At 42.1% G+C, this 14,966-nt stretch overlaps 1 protein-coding gene across 1 annotated transcript in view; it reads left to right on the top strand.

Annotated features, from left to right (window-relative positions):
* The first annotated feature begins 5,060 nt into the window (after nucleotides 1-5,060).
* Nucleotides 5,061-14,966, top strand: part of sppl3.S (signal peptide peptidase like 3 S homeolog) — a 31,792-nt gene continuing 21,886 nt past the window's right edge. The window contains exon 1 of the mRNA XM_018244062.2: nucleotides 5,061-5,376. Within this exon, the coding sequence (XP_018099551.1) occupies nucleotides 5,354-5,376 (23 nt within the window). The 5' untranslated portion in view covers nucleotides 5,061-5,353. The remainder of the gene's footprint in view (nucleotides 5,377-14,966) is intronic.

Below are 14,966 nucleotides of genomic sequence, written 5' to 3'. Positions count from 1 at the left end.
GACAGACTCCGATATGCTGGCCAGCCTTAGGTTGACTGATGACTTTTGACAAACTCCAAACAAACTTTGATATGACTTTTATTCCGTAATGATGATCATATCACCAAAGTTCCGGAAAAGCCCAGATATGTGCAGGTTATTGCTATTACATAGGTAGTTCTTTTACTGATTGTGGTATAAAGGCCATGCCATATTCTTTAAATGGATTAAAAATGGATTTAAGAATGTTCCAGGGGATGTTTAAAATGAGGGATATTTTCTTATAACCCAACCCTAACTGATGGTTTTTCTTCTTCATCCAGGACTTGTTTTGCTTGCTCCTTGAGCTTCATTATGCTGTTTGTTTAGATATTATTTCTAACAAACTCTGGGGATTTCCAGAAACATGGAACACAGGGCACAGTATTTATTTCAAAATCATGTGATTGATTGCAGTCCATTTAATCATGTGACTTCCGAAAGCAATTGATTGCACCACAGTTTATCAAGTAATTTTTTTAGCAAAGGGTGTAAATTATTGTGCAAGGATGACTTTTATTTTTTTTTTATTTCTACAATGAAAAATTTGCATTTTTTGAAAACTTTTCTTTCACTTCACGACTACTTGGTGACATAAAATTCTAAGGGAATGAATTTTAAATTCAACATATAACAGGGCAAAATGTGTAAAATCGCATGGAGGTGAATACTTGTGCAACGCCAGGAAAGAGTAGCACCAGGCCAAGCAATATTGTCTTGGGAGGCTCTGCTTAAGGTACTGTAAATATTTGCACTTTTAATACAAATGGCTTATTTTAAAACAAATGTACCTTGCTAAGTTACCTTATCGTATAAGTTACCTTACTCTGCCAATTAATCATATTATTAGATCTAAATTTGTGGTGATATTAAAAAGGGTTTATGACCAGATAGGTTAAAATGCTTACTGTAAACATCATCATTGTATAGTATCCCTTTATATGAAAATGTGCTACCATCAAAATACATTACACATTATTGACTCATGCACAGAACACAATTTCTCTACCCCAACTTTTGCATGTTTTGTAGCAAGAGTATTTTCCAGAATTTCCAACATAACTGTTGAACATCCTTTAAAATATTAAATTATTTGCACTTTTCCAGCCTACCAAAGAAAAATGACAAGAAATGTAGGACTATATACTGTAGCAATCAACTGGGTGTAACACTAAGCAAATATTTCATTTGAGCCTTTAAGCTGATACTGCTACGCCAACTAAGCCACAGTTATAATAGTGCTGACAAGAGAGGTTGTGGCCCAATACTACTAACTAATATATAAACAAATCAGTCTCTCTCTTGATTTTTCAGATTACAAAAATTTAGGCTGGAAAAAGAGTATGTGGGAGAATGAGGGAACGAGAAAGGGGAAAAGGTTAGTTATTGGAGAGGGTAAAGGGGAGGTAGGGAGAGGGAGTTGTCCAATGTTGTTTGCTGCTTATTCTGTGGCTGCTACTCTTGGCTTCTTTTCTATTGTATCCAATGTTGTAATCTTTGTGTATATGTTACTGATTATTCTAATATTTACTTTTCCATTCTTGCCATTTTTGGTAGGTGGCCATCTCTTTGGCTGGCTGTAATGTGTTTGTTACTGTGTGTCTTTTATAAGTAAGGTAAGAGTCCGTAAGGTTGATCAGGTTCTCCCTGTTTGGTATTACAGTTGATTTCCATAGTCTTGATATAAGTAGTCTGGCTGAGGATATGGAAAGTTAGTTTCCTTAATTCCTCTTGCAATCCATGGTTGAGTAATGCTAACCCTGGGGTCAGTGGCATTGGGATAGTGGTGACTTTAGTAGTTGCAAGACCAGGGCAAGCCCACCAATCATGAAATAGTGTTCCTTTTGCTGTACTACATCTCCAACACTTTCAAGGTGTGTTTCGGAAGATCTGGTTAAGTGCTAACTGTGTTTTATACCACCTGTACAGGATTTTTCTTAGATTTTATATATTATTGCTGCATTTTGCGTACTTTAGAGCTGCGTTGGCTGCTTGGATCCATTGAGGTATTGTAAGTGTTATGTTGAGGTCTTGCAACAAGGCCACTGCTTTCGACAGTTTATTGGGGAGAACCTGAACTCAGACTGCCAAAGATACAGAAACTGCTCTACTGGAATGAGCCTTTATGTTTTATTTAGCTCCACTCTGGTACCGTCTAGAAAGAGGGATTCCGTTTTTTTTAATCTCTTCTTGATAGATAAGTTCTTGCCACATAAGCATTTAGGCATATCACAATATCAACGGGATGCCAGACCACTTTCACTGATTTTGCAGATTTGGAAAGAACGTTAGAATTTAAATTTTATCCTGGTTTACATGAAAGTCTTATACAACATTAGGCAGAAAGGTAGCACTGCCTTATTTTGCAAGGTTGAGATTTTATAATTGTGTTGCATAGTGCTGACACATTTTATGTAGTACATGACATTGATTGCTCATTGTTCAACATCAGTCCTTGCAACAGTGGTGGCCATAGACACACAGATCCTATTGTACGAATCGAGGATTCGTACGATTTTCGGATCGTGTGTGGCGTGTGCCGACATCGTTCGTCCGGTGGAGATCGGTCGTTTGGTCGATCGGTCAGGTTTGATTTTGACCCGACCGATCCCGCCGGAGCCCACGGCACATCGTAATCGGATCGTTCGAACAATCAGATTACCTCCGATATAGCCATGTTTGTTAATGGCATATCGGGGGAAAGATCCGCTCGTTTGGCGATGTGGCCAAACGAGTGGATCTTTGCATCTATGGCCACCTTTACAATTTAAGGAGCCATATCGAAACAAGAATGTGCTGCCCCCCCGCTGAAAACAATCTGGAGGACCCAGTGCGTATGACCTTTCCTACTCTGCTGGTCGTGCCCACCTTCCCCATGCTCACAAATGCTAGCGAGTGTGCTGATTAAATAGAAAGTCGACCACAGGTTCTGCTTCCTCTATAATTATGCCTTTACTTCACCAACAAGAAAATAATTTTCAGCATTCAAGTGCAATTATATTTGGTGAGCATTTTAGTACTAAAATGTACTAAAGTGACCAGCAGTACAATGAAAATATGTAAAGGGTTAAGCATGCAGTCACTTTTTGCTAGACTCAACTTCTTCCACAACTATTTCTAAGGTTTTAGTCGTAGCCAAAACCTCTATATTGTGCAATCACAGAAGCAAAGACAGGCTTCAGTTCTCTTCCAGCCTATACTATCATACAGAGCAGTGTGCAGAGTGCTGCCAGCTCCCCTTCACAGCCAGAGAATTCAGGAAGTGGAACAGATGGGCAGAACTAGTAGTGTTTTTGTAGATATTTTCAATCCAAAGCAAAATAAAGACATCTACAGTCCTAAAAATGAGACTACCCTAAAAAAAGTGGCATGAGCTTCAAATGGTTAAAAAAAGTGTAAATAACATATATTTAACAGTTACAACTTTTAAACATAATCCCACATTAATATGTGAAAAAACACACAGGATATGATTTCACTGACATAGTGATGTTGAGGTTGTAGCTTCATCTTAAAGGATAACTAAACCCAGCATTGTGATAAGTCCCCATTGGCCCCCCTCCCTGCCTCCCCCCTGCACAGTCTTACCCCTGAATTCTTTCCCTTCGAGAAATGGCAACCGCAAATGCAGAGTGAGCGCAGCAGAGCTCACAGGGGCCATCTTCTTCTCTTCGGTAATCTTTGTGAAGTGATCGGGAGCGGCGTATTGATGCATGCGCAGCTGAAGCAATCTTCCAGTTCCTGACAACTGCGCATGTGGCGAAAGAGACGGAAATTGCCTAAGAGGATAAAGAAGACACAAAGATTACTGAAGAGAAGAAGATAGGACCGGTGAGCTCGTTTGCGCCCCCCAGTGCCGGGCCTACTCGGTCGGGCGCCCTAGGCAACCCGGCCAACTACTTCGCCCCCGCCGTTCGCGCATGCGCAGACGTGTGCGAGCGGCAAGGAAGCGCGAGTGTGCATGCGCAGAAAATGCGAGCATGCGCATGCGCACAAGACCGTACACTACAGCCACAGATTCTGAACATAGTGGTCCGAGCTAGGGGAAGGCGTCAGAAGAGGTACGTGTCTGGGGCCCCTGTGCCTTTGCGACCTAGGCAAGTGCCTCTTCTGCCTACACCTAGTTCCGGCCCTGGTGCCCACTCTGCATTTGCGGTCACTATTTCTAGAGGGGAAAGAATTCAGGGGTAAGACTGTGCAGGGAGGAGGCAGGGAGTGGGGCCAGTGGGGACTTATTACCATGGGGGTTTAATTCTCCTTTAACAATTCACCAGGTAGAACCAGGTGATATAGACTGGCGAAAAGGGTTATGTATTTGGATAGTTAACGCTTTGATAAATTTCCAGATTAACGATTGGTCGTCTGAGCGAAAATTCGCCTAATGAAACGGCGTGAGAGTTCTCTAGAGGTGAGGTTTTTCAAGAGCGAAGTCATTGAGAATTGTCGTTTCGACAAATTTTCGCCAAAAAATACATTTGGCCCTTTAGTAAATGTGCCCCCTTGCCTTAAAGGTGGCCATAGACTCAAAGATCCGCTCGTTTGGCGACATCGCCAAACGAGCGGATCTTTCCGCGATATGCCACTAAACTGCGTGGCTATATCGGGGGTAATTTGATCGAATTATGATGTGCCAAGCGGCTCCGACGGGTCGGTCGGGTAAAAATCCAACCTTCCCGATCGATATCGTGGCCAGATATCGATCGGGAAGACCCGTCGGAAGCCCCCATACACGGGCAGATAAGCTGTCAAATCGGTCCAAACGACCGATATCGGCAGCTTTATCTGCCCGTGTATGGCCACCTTAACTTTTGTTCGATTGCTGTCACGGACAGAACATCGGCTGATCTGTTGTTTTGTGCTTTATTTGATTGGAATGTTTAGTAGCAGGTCGGGAAATGGGAAAGTTGTACGATCGGATCATTGCGTCTATGGCCATCTTAACTTCCAGGAATCCCATTTGGGAGCGCGCCGCAGCAAGTGACAAGACCAAGTGACTCCTGGTCTCAATAAGACAAACCCCGCCTAGTCCTGTCCCACGTGACAGACTGGTTGCACAGCGCTTGCGCATCTCCTCCTCCTTTCCGTGAGTTGCGAGTGCGCGCACCGTCTCCACCAGTCCCGTGCGCGCAACCGCGCTTTCTCTGTTGCACTGTGTGTTACGGTTCTCTACGTCTTCTCCTGGTTTTGCAGTTTCGTCCGCCATGGGTCAGGGCAGCCGGAATCCTGGTTTCCCAGCGCCCTAAGTGCCGGCCGTCATGTCGAGCACCGAATCACAGAGCCGCCGTTGAGTGATCCTCCTGGGACGAAGCCCTATCACATACCCTACGGAGGAGCCATGGCCGAGCAGACGTACTCCTGGTAAGCGAGCCTGCGGGTGAGGAGGATGGGGGAGGAAACAGGCCTGTTGAGACGCGCTGTGTTTGTTATGAGCCGCACTTGCAGGGATGCCATGTTTGCGGCCCTCCGTCTGTTGTCCGGCTTTGACTTTCAACAGCGCATTCGCGGCTCCCAAATGTAGTGAGGCATCGGCTTGTTAGAGGGTCCCGGCCTAGGGAATCAATAGGCAAAGAGATGTGTGTATTAACATGGCACCACCATGCTGTTTAGCTGATAGAGCTGCTCGGGAGAGCTCGTTCATTGTGTGTCGGGCATTTTCAACCTGCGGATCTCCAGTAGTTATTTAACCAATACAAACGCCTGTCAGTGGTTTAGTTATAGAAGAAGCCTCCCTACATCACTCATCATATTATTTATCATTTATATATGTGTATATATATCTACATGAGACACATTCAGTGCTACAGACTGAACTCCACATCCTAAAATGGTTACATTTGTCTTTTTGTTGCAGCTAGACCTGCTCCAGCGAATAATTGTATTTATTCTCTCTGCTCAAACCCACGATATCCCAACCACTCTGCCTTAGGTTGTTGCACTACCAGTGGCATAGCTAGATGTAATCTACAGTCTGGCCATTTCCCTATGTGACCAGACTGTAAATTATATCCTTATAAACGGCGCTTTCTGACGCCAGAACGCGCCTTTTATAACAGGGGCCCCCAGGCCATCTAATTTGACGCAGCGCGTCCAAATGGCCGACAGCGCACCTAAATTTGACGATGCGACCAAAATCTCGACGCTGACCCCCGCCACAAAATGTAGATTATAATGCATAATGTACCCCCTACTAGAAATTTATAAAGATATCAGAAGTCAGCGGCCTCGTGCTTTTATATGGTCACATAACTCCTCGTGACTTATAATATCTTTATAAATTACAGTAGGGTGTACATTATCCACTATATATTTTACAGTAGGGGTTACTTTATTCACTATATTACTGGGCCCCACAGCAGATTATTTTTAATGCCCCCAGAGTTAAGTGTTACCTCCTGCTGCCACAGGGTCTGCTTCCTCTATGCACTACATTTCATTGTCATTTTAGAGCAGTGATCCCCAACCAGTAGCTCGTCAGCATGTTGCTCTCCAACCCCTTGGATGTTGCTCTTGGGTCCCAAAGCAGGTGCTTATTTTTGAATTCCAACCTTGAAAGCAAGTTTTAACTGCATAAAAACGAATTATAGTCTCAAGTATAGCCTCTTGCAGGCTGCCAGTCCACATAGAAGCTACCAAATAGCCAATCACAGCCTTTATTTGGTACCCCAAGGGACTTTTTCGTGCTTGTGTTGCTCCCCAACTCTTTTTACGTTTGAATGTGGCTCAAAGGTTAAAAAGGTAGGGGACCCCTGTTTTAGAGGATAGTGGTAGTTTTAATCCAGTAATAGTTGGAAGCACGCAGGCAGATATAAATAAAGGCTTCCTATTAGTCTATGGTCTGGTGTTTTCCTTTTCATTGGGTGCTTTCTGCCTTTCCTTTGTATAACATTTACAAGTGGCTGTTGGAGTCAGTACATGAATTAATATGCATACTTATGGAGACTTTCTGCCTTGTGGTAAGAGTAGTAGCTGGGGAGCTTTGTTGCCTTTGTACGTGTGGTTGATGAGGTTCTCTGTGAAAGTCATTCTGGCTAACCGCTACCACCATCACTGCTCTTCATATTAATGCCTTGGTGGGAGGTCTTCCCTTTTTGTCAGAATGTCTACAGATTTTGGTTTAACTTGTTACTCCCATTGTCCACTTCTAAGGGATGACATTTCCACAAACAGAGTGTTGTAGCCATTTGTTTTCTTCCCCTTTACAGTGGTTTATCTGCCTGTAAAGAGAGTAGCTAAAGGGACACTGTTAACTGAATCAGTTAATAGTGCTGCTCCAGCAGAATTCTGCACTGAAATCCATTTCTCGAAAGAGCAAATTGATTTTTTTATATTCAATTTTGAAATTTGACATGGTGCTAGACATTTTCTCAATTTCCCAGCTGCCCCTGGTCATGTGACTTGTGCCTGCACTTTAGGAGAGAAATGCTTTCTGGCAGGCTGCTGCTTTTCCTCAATGTAACTGAATGTGTCTCAGTGAGACATGGGTTTTTACTATTGAGTGCTGTTCTTAGATCTACCAGGCAGCTGTTATCTTGTGTTAGGGAGCTGCTATCTGGTTACCTTCCCATTGTTCTTTTGTTTGGCTGCTGGGGGGGGGGGAGGGAGGGGGGTGATATCACTCCAACTTGCAGTACAGCAGTAAAGAGTGATTGAAGTTTATCAGAGCACAAGTCACATGACTTGGGGCAGCTGGGAAATTGACAAAATGTCTAGCCCCATGTCAGATTTCAAAATTTTTCAAAGATTTCAAAATGAATCAGTTAATAGTGCTGATCCAGCAGAATTCTGCACGGAAATCCATTTCTCAAAAGAGCAAACAGGTTTTTTTATATTCAATTTTGAAATCTGACATGGGGCTAGACAAATTGTTAATTTCCCAGCTGCCCCAAGTCATGTGACTTGTGCTCTGATAAACTTCATTCACTCTTTACTGCTGTACTGCAAGTTGGAGTGATATCACCCCCTCCCTCCCCTGCCAAACAAAAGAGCAATGGGAAGGCCACCAGTTAACAGCTCCCTAACACAAGATAACAGCTGCCTGGCAAATAAAAGAACAACACTCAATAGTAAAAACCCATGTCCCACTGAGACACATTAAGTTACATTGAGAAGGAAAAACAGCAGCCTGCCAGAAAGCATTTCTCTCCTAAAGTGCAGGCACAAGTCACATGACCAGGGGCAGCTGGGAAATTGACAAAATGTCTAGCCCCATGTCAGATTTCAAAAATTGAATATAACAAAATATTTTTGCTCTTTTGAGAAATGGATTTCAGTGCAGAAGTCTGCTGGAGTAGCACTATTAACTGATGCGTTTTGAAAAAAAACATGTTTTCCCGATGACAGGATCGATCCCTTTAATTATAAATACAGTATTCCCATTGTATGAATTGGTCAGACATACTAAAGTTTAATTTTATACAATTATCCTTGTTAGAAGTAATATATACACTGTAAGTCAGAGGTGTCCAACCTATTGGCTTCCCTGGGCCACATTGGAAAAAGACAAATTGACTGGGGCCACACATGAAATACACAAACACTTTTGATTTGTAACAGTAAAGAAAATACACAGAAAAGAACTAAAATACCAGATGGGGCTGGAATATGAGACACCTGGATATCACATAGACTTATTATTAAATTATTACTAACTGGGCAATGGGAAGAGTCCCCCCCCCCCATCTCCTAAATCCTTTGCGACATGACGTTTCCTCAGGAACCGAGCGCTTCAAGCTGGGCCGCATTCATATCCATCCTGGGCCGCAGGTTGGACACCCCTGCTGTAAGTTATGCAGGCAGTGTGATTTATATCGGACTTGGGAACTGTATTTTTTTTCTTTTTTTTTCTTCTCCAATGGTTTCCTCTCAGTTAAGGGTCAAAGTAATCACTGTTAAACTGGTCACACCTGGCATGATGAGTGTTCCTGTTTGGTATAATCTTTTGAGGAAATCCAGTAGTTTAACAGCTTGTCCAATTGATCCGTCTGGTCATCTTTTCAGTCCTAGGGCCATAAGTAATCTGAGCATGTTGCTTGCCAAGACATTGCCTGCTCAGGTTTTCCAGGGCCTAGCTAAGGGGGGGGGGGGTGTGTGTATACATACATTATAAATAAACTAAAATAAAATCTAAATTGGTCAATGCAGGTCCTCGATACAATCCCAGCTGCAGTCAAACCAAACAGATGTCCCATTAACCTTTTGGTTACAACAATTATATGTAGGTGTTGAAAATGGCATTTGGCTAAATAGATCTGCTGACAGGTCTGATTAGAATGTGGACAGTTCCATGCCGGCTAAAGTTGTTTAACCATGAACATGGCTTGAAAGTTGGCACTTAGAGAAATAAAAGGCACTAGCTGCCACATTCCTAAGTGGAAAAAAAACTGTTCCGGTATAGTATATAATTTTGATCTGACATTTCATAGTGAAGTTTTCTATTAATAGTAATTTAATCCTTCTTATTAATGCACAGTTTGTAACATTTTGCTTTCTGCTGTTTCCATCTTCCGGTCTTTGCTATGTTCAAATATAGGAGACAAATCTAAAATGTTGCATTTGGTGCCATGTAGCTGTAAATCTAGTTAATCTACAGATACATTTCTCCATTTTTGAAGTAGTAGATTTATCAGCAAAGTGAGGTGTAAAGTGCTGCAGTACTGACTGGGCAGTTGGGCACAGAGATGCAAAGAGGCTATGCATCTCTCCCAGACTTGTTTCTATGGGAGAATGCCTTTCTGTAATTGAGCTTTCTGGTTAATGAGTTTCTGGTTAACTTATCCCATACTTGTGGTATATTTCAGGCTCAAAGGCTTCAGTGCTATAAGCCAAAAACAATGCTAACCACAGGGACACCAAGTGTTTTTAAATGTTTTGTGTATTTTCCCACCCCAGTCAGAGAATTCATAAGCGGTATGCATTTTGCCTCGGAGGAGCACTTGAATTTAGTTTTTATTAGTTAAAAAATGCAAAAGTTAGCAGTTATCATGAAATCAGTGGCCATATTTACTTTTATTTTGTTCCACATTAGCCCAGTGGTAATTTCGGAATGTGGCACCTTTATTACCCAGTTGTCAAATGTGGTGAAATGAACCAACTGACTGGAATAAAAAAATTGTATATGTAAGGGCCTTTTATCTAGAATGCTTGGGACCTGGGGTTTTCCTGATAAGGTGTCTCGTTAATTTAAATTCACACCTCAATGTCTACAAAAAATTATTTAAACATGAAATAAACCCAATAGAATTGTGTCCCAACCAATAAAGATTGATTATATCTTAACTGGTATCAAGTACAAGTTAATGTTTTATTACAGAGAAAAAAAAATGTTTTAAAACTTTGAGCTATTTAATTAAAATAGAGTCTATGGGACAGAACATGTCTGTAATGTGGAGCTTTTTGAATAATGGATCCTAAACCTGTGCAGTACCACCCAATGGTAGTGGAGGAGAGGTCACCTCTGGCAAATGGAGTCCTGTGGTACCACAGAAATTGTTGTTGGTAGATGGAATAATTGAAATCGCTGTTGCAATGACCGGCATATCGCTAAGTCACCAAAAGTTTCCTCCAGAGGCAATTTTGGGCGACGTAGTGATATGTTGGTCATAGCACCAGTGATTTCAATTATTTTAAATGAAGAGGAATTTTCAGGAGATTTTTCGCCCACAGTCGATAATAGAGTCATGGGCAAAAAATCTACCTGTCTGCTACTGCCCTAAGATGGATTTTGTTCTTCAGTTCTACTTTGTTAACCTTATGCTGGGAATTCTAGTTTAACTAGGCCTAAACTATAGGTAGGTATAATGGCTTTTCATACAGAATTTGGCTCACTCTGCAATTGCTTCATTTTTGGGGCATCTGTCTGTACATGCTATAAAAAAACCTATGGTTTGTTTGTTCTTTTGAAATTGCCATTTCTGAACATGTTAAGCTTGACAGATGTCCAATGTTGCAACTGAAAAAAAAGGCTAGGCTACTCTCCCTTTTTTTTGTGTAAAAGCATAGGAAGTGTAGACCTTTGAGAGCTAAGGTTTTTGCCAGCCTGCCTGAGAAAAAACTGCAGCTTTGACAATGCTAATATGGCAAAATGGAACATTTTACTCTTAAATATCCCATAGCTTCTAAAAAGATACTAAGTCTAATCCCCGAAAATAAAATATATTTGTATGCAGCTAGCCTGATAACTGTATATGCATGCAGCATGTGACTTTTATGTCCAGGCAAAGTGCAATGCAACTGTAACTTCAGCTGGTGGCTTCTGTCCATCACTTATAGTTGAAATATGACCAAACTATAGATTATGACAGATAGGGACTGATTTTAGCCTGCTGAAAACACAGGCCCAGAGTCAGCACCTATGCTGCCATCTCCTTAAATTCTTGCCTGCATCTAGATCTATTCTGTTCATCTGGGTACAGGCACACACACATTGTGGATTTTGGCGACAAAATAAACCCTTCTTATCACTTGTGCCTGCACTCAGGACAATGTAATAGATCGGGGTGCAGGCAAGGAAGGAGATGGCAGCATAGGGGCTGATTCTGTCTGCTCTTTTCTGTAAAGCCTTTTTGGGGCAGACAAAACAAAATCATTAATACAGATCAAGGGAGGACACACCAATATTTAAAATAACATAGATATCTCATATGTGGTGCAAGTAACACACAAATACTCCCCCACAAGGCAACCACAGGGTATTGTTTTATCAAAAAATGTGTGTTTGGTAAAGCATGTATAGCCAACTTGACGTTTCTCAAGAAAGGTCCCAATTAAAAAAAAATAGATTTTCTGTCAGAAAAATAATATATACAGCAATATCATCAAATAAAGGTACATACCACAAAATTTGTGAACTCAAGAAAGAAAGGAACTAACAAGCAGCGCATACACTTGCCAGCATTGAGAATTAATCCCAACGTTTCAGTGTAATAGCCTTTGTCAAGGGGAATTTAATTAAGATTCCTTCATTAAAGTCTGTTTTTCAAAAGAGCAAACAGATTTTTTTTATTTTTCATTTTGAAATTTTACACGAGGCTAGCCATTTTTACTTGCCTAAGTGCCCCCAGCCATGTGACTTGTGCTCTGATAAACTTCACTCACTCTATTACTGTACTACAAAATGGTGTGGTATCAAACCCCCCCCCCAACAGCTTATCAACAGAAAATGGGAAGGTAACAAGATAACTGTTCCCTTCAGACATCTGCTCTGCAAAAAAAGTCCCCATCTAGTGGTAGATATGAGAAGAATTCCATAATATTTCATAGTAAAACACCTAAGTCAGACTATGACTCCTCCAGTTGAGAAACAAAAGCTGAAAGCATTGTGTAGTTATAGCTCAGAAAATCACAGGGTCAGGCACAATGACCTGATATGCCTACACATCAATATTACAACTAAAAAAATACATTTGTTTAAAGGACCAGTAACATCAAATTTTTTTTTTCAAAAATTCGTTAGTACATAACGAAAAAATAACACCAAAACAAATTAAAATTTAAAATAGCAAAGCCTTTATTAAGAAATAACTTACAGAAACTCCACTTCCTGTCCTCTTCAGAAACGGCGAAAAGGCGACCATCCTTCCTGCAGCGCTCGATTTGTCCTCCCTGGCTAGCTCCAATATTCTACTGACAGCGTGTGAAGTGAGGTGAAGAGAGTTGAAGCTGCGGATCAAGACCCTGCGGGACCGACACATGAAGACCTTTCTGCTGTGACACGACGGGGAACTTGTAGAGGAGACGCGCGTAGAGCCAGTCGAAGTGTTTTTGTAGCGGCGGTGAACCTGCAGCCCCGTGTGACTGGGGAGGAGTCGGTACGAGATGTAACTCTTTATGCCCTTGAACTTGGTCTGCTTCGTGGGCTCGTCTATGTTACAGCGGAACGGGTAGGGATTCTCCTGCCACTCAGGCCCGTCCGGCCCCTGCACCAGACACAGCTTGTCCCCGTCACGCACGAACCCCGCTGCCTCCCCCAGTATGAAAGCCTCCCCGCCGCTCTTCACGAAGGCCGAGAAGCGGTTGAGGTTGCGGCTGACCGTGGCGGAGCCTTTGCCCGGGGCTTGTGAGGAGGCGATGGAGGTGGAGTAAGGGCCAGGTGGCAGGTCGGAGCGGGTGGATAAGCGGAATCTGCTGCTGCCGGAGCCTTCGTAGTCATGGTAACCGCCCGAGTAACTGCCACACGTCGGACCAGCTGGTTCCTCGGCCGCAGTGGAGCTACTGTCGTCCCATTCGTCGTCCCATACTGGGATCAACTGTGTGCAACCGGGAGGGCATGGGGACAGAGATCCGGAATCAGGACTGCTTCTCTCAACCGGAACCTGAGTTTTTCCTGAAGTCGCTCTGCCAGGTTCTCTTCTCAGTCAGCCGGGTGACACCTCAGTGCTCCGCTGCCTGTGGAGGGAGAACTGCTTGCTCCCAGGAAACTGTCTGCATCTTTGGCTGCCTGCACCAGTTGGTTTTCTTGCACTCGTACAGCAGAAAGGTCTTCATGTGTCGGTCCCGCAGGGTCTTGATCCGCAGCTTCAACTCTCTTCACCTCACTTCACACGCTGTCAGTAGAATATTGGAGCTAGCCAGGGAGGACTAATCGAGCGCTGCAGGAAGGATGGTCGCCTTTTCGCCGTTTCTGAAGAGGACAGGAAGTGGAGTTTCTGTAAGTTATTTCTTAATAAAGGCTTTGCTATTTTAAATTTTAATTTGTGTTGGTGTTATTTTTTCATTATGTACTAACAAATTTTTGAAAAAAAAAATTTGATGTTACTGGTCCTTTAAAGGAGAAGGAAATGTTAAAACTAAGTAAGCCTTGTCCTAAAGGTCCACCTAAATATACCAGTAAACCCTCAAAGTACTGCTCTTTGTCCCCTGTCAAAAGAAACACTGCATTTCTTTTCTTCTATTGTGTACACATAGGCTTCTGTATTAGACTTCCTGCCTTCAGCTTAAACCTCTTTGCCCCGGGCATGGGCATGCTCAGTTTGCTCCTCTTCTCCCCCATCCTTCTCTGCTGTAATCTGAGCCCAGAGCTACAAGTGAGCAGATATAGACTAAGGTAGTATGTGATGTCTCAACAAGCTAATACTGCAGCTGCTATCCTAAACAGAGTTTCTAGAGCTTTTTACTCAGGTATGGTACAACATTCTACAGAATAAATATAGCATTCTAGCTTGCACTATTGCAGCTAATCTATTGGCAATAAAATGCCGCTGTAGCTTTCCTTCTCCTTTAAAAAAAAAACATCTTAAATGGTAGAATGAATTATCTGCAATGTAACTAGTAATAAAAGCTACACTATAAAAATCATAATAGAATCCCTGTCCGTGACTACTTTTACCATAAAAAAATAAATAAATGTACACATATATTTACATGTTACAATGCAAATGTTTACAGAAATCTCTAAAGCTGGCCATCACAAACTGTTGTCTGCAGTTTATTGGCCAGTCTATGACCTATTTCTGCTCAGCGATTGGCCTGGAATGATTGACTGGAAAGGAAATCCAGTTGGAGGAGGACCAAGTCGAGCCGAGTATGGTCGTACCTTAACATTAAGAGAATGTACAAAATTTTGTTATTTAGAGCTTTTTAGCTGTATAGGTGCACACTGTAAGATGGTCTTGTCCTTCTTTCCAGTGTGACTTTTGTCAATATTAACAAATTAATAAATAAGCAACTGATTCTAGCTAGTGTATTAATATAGGATCTTTAGTACAATGCATTGTTGATGGCTTAATTGCTTTTCAAATAGATTGGAGAAAACCAGTAAAGAAATAGGAGGGAGGCACAGCTCCTTTCATTTCCTTGGCCTTCTGAATCTGCATCCATACATCAATTATTTCCCATTTGGTGGGCAGTGGTTCAATTTGTGTTAGAACTAGCACGGCAATAGGTTTGAGGGTGGCTTTATGTAAAACTGAATTTGAGTGACATATATGTTTTTTTTTTTTAATGGTTTTTGT

Source organism: Xenopus laevis, chromosome 1S (genome assembly GCF_017654675.1).
Source record: "Xenopus laevis strain J_2021 chromosome 1S, Xenopus_laevis_v10.1, whole genome shotgun sequence".
NCBI classification, from domain to species: domain Eukaryota; kingdom Metazoa; phylum Chordata; class Amphibia; order Anura; family Pipidae; genus Xenopus; species Xenopus laevis.
Note: the sequence above shows the minus strand (reverse complement) of the source record. Positions and strands in the feature narration are given on the sequence as shown.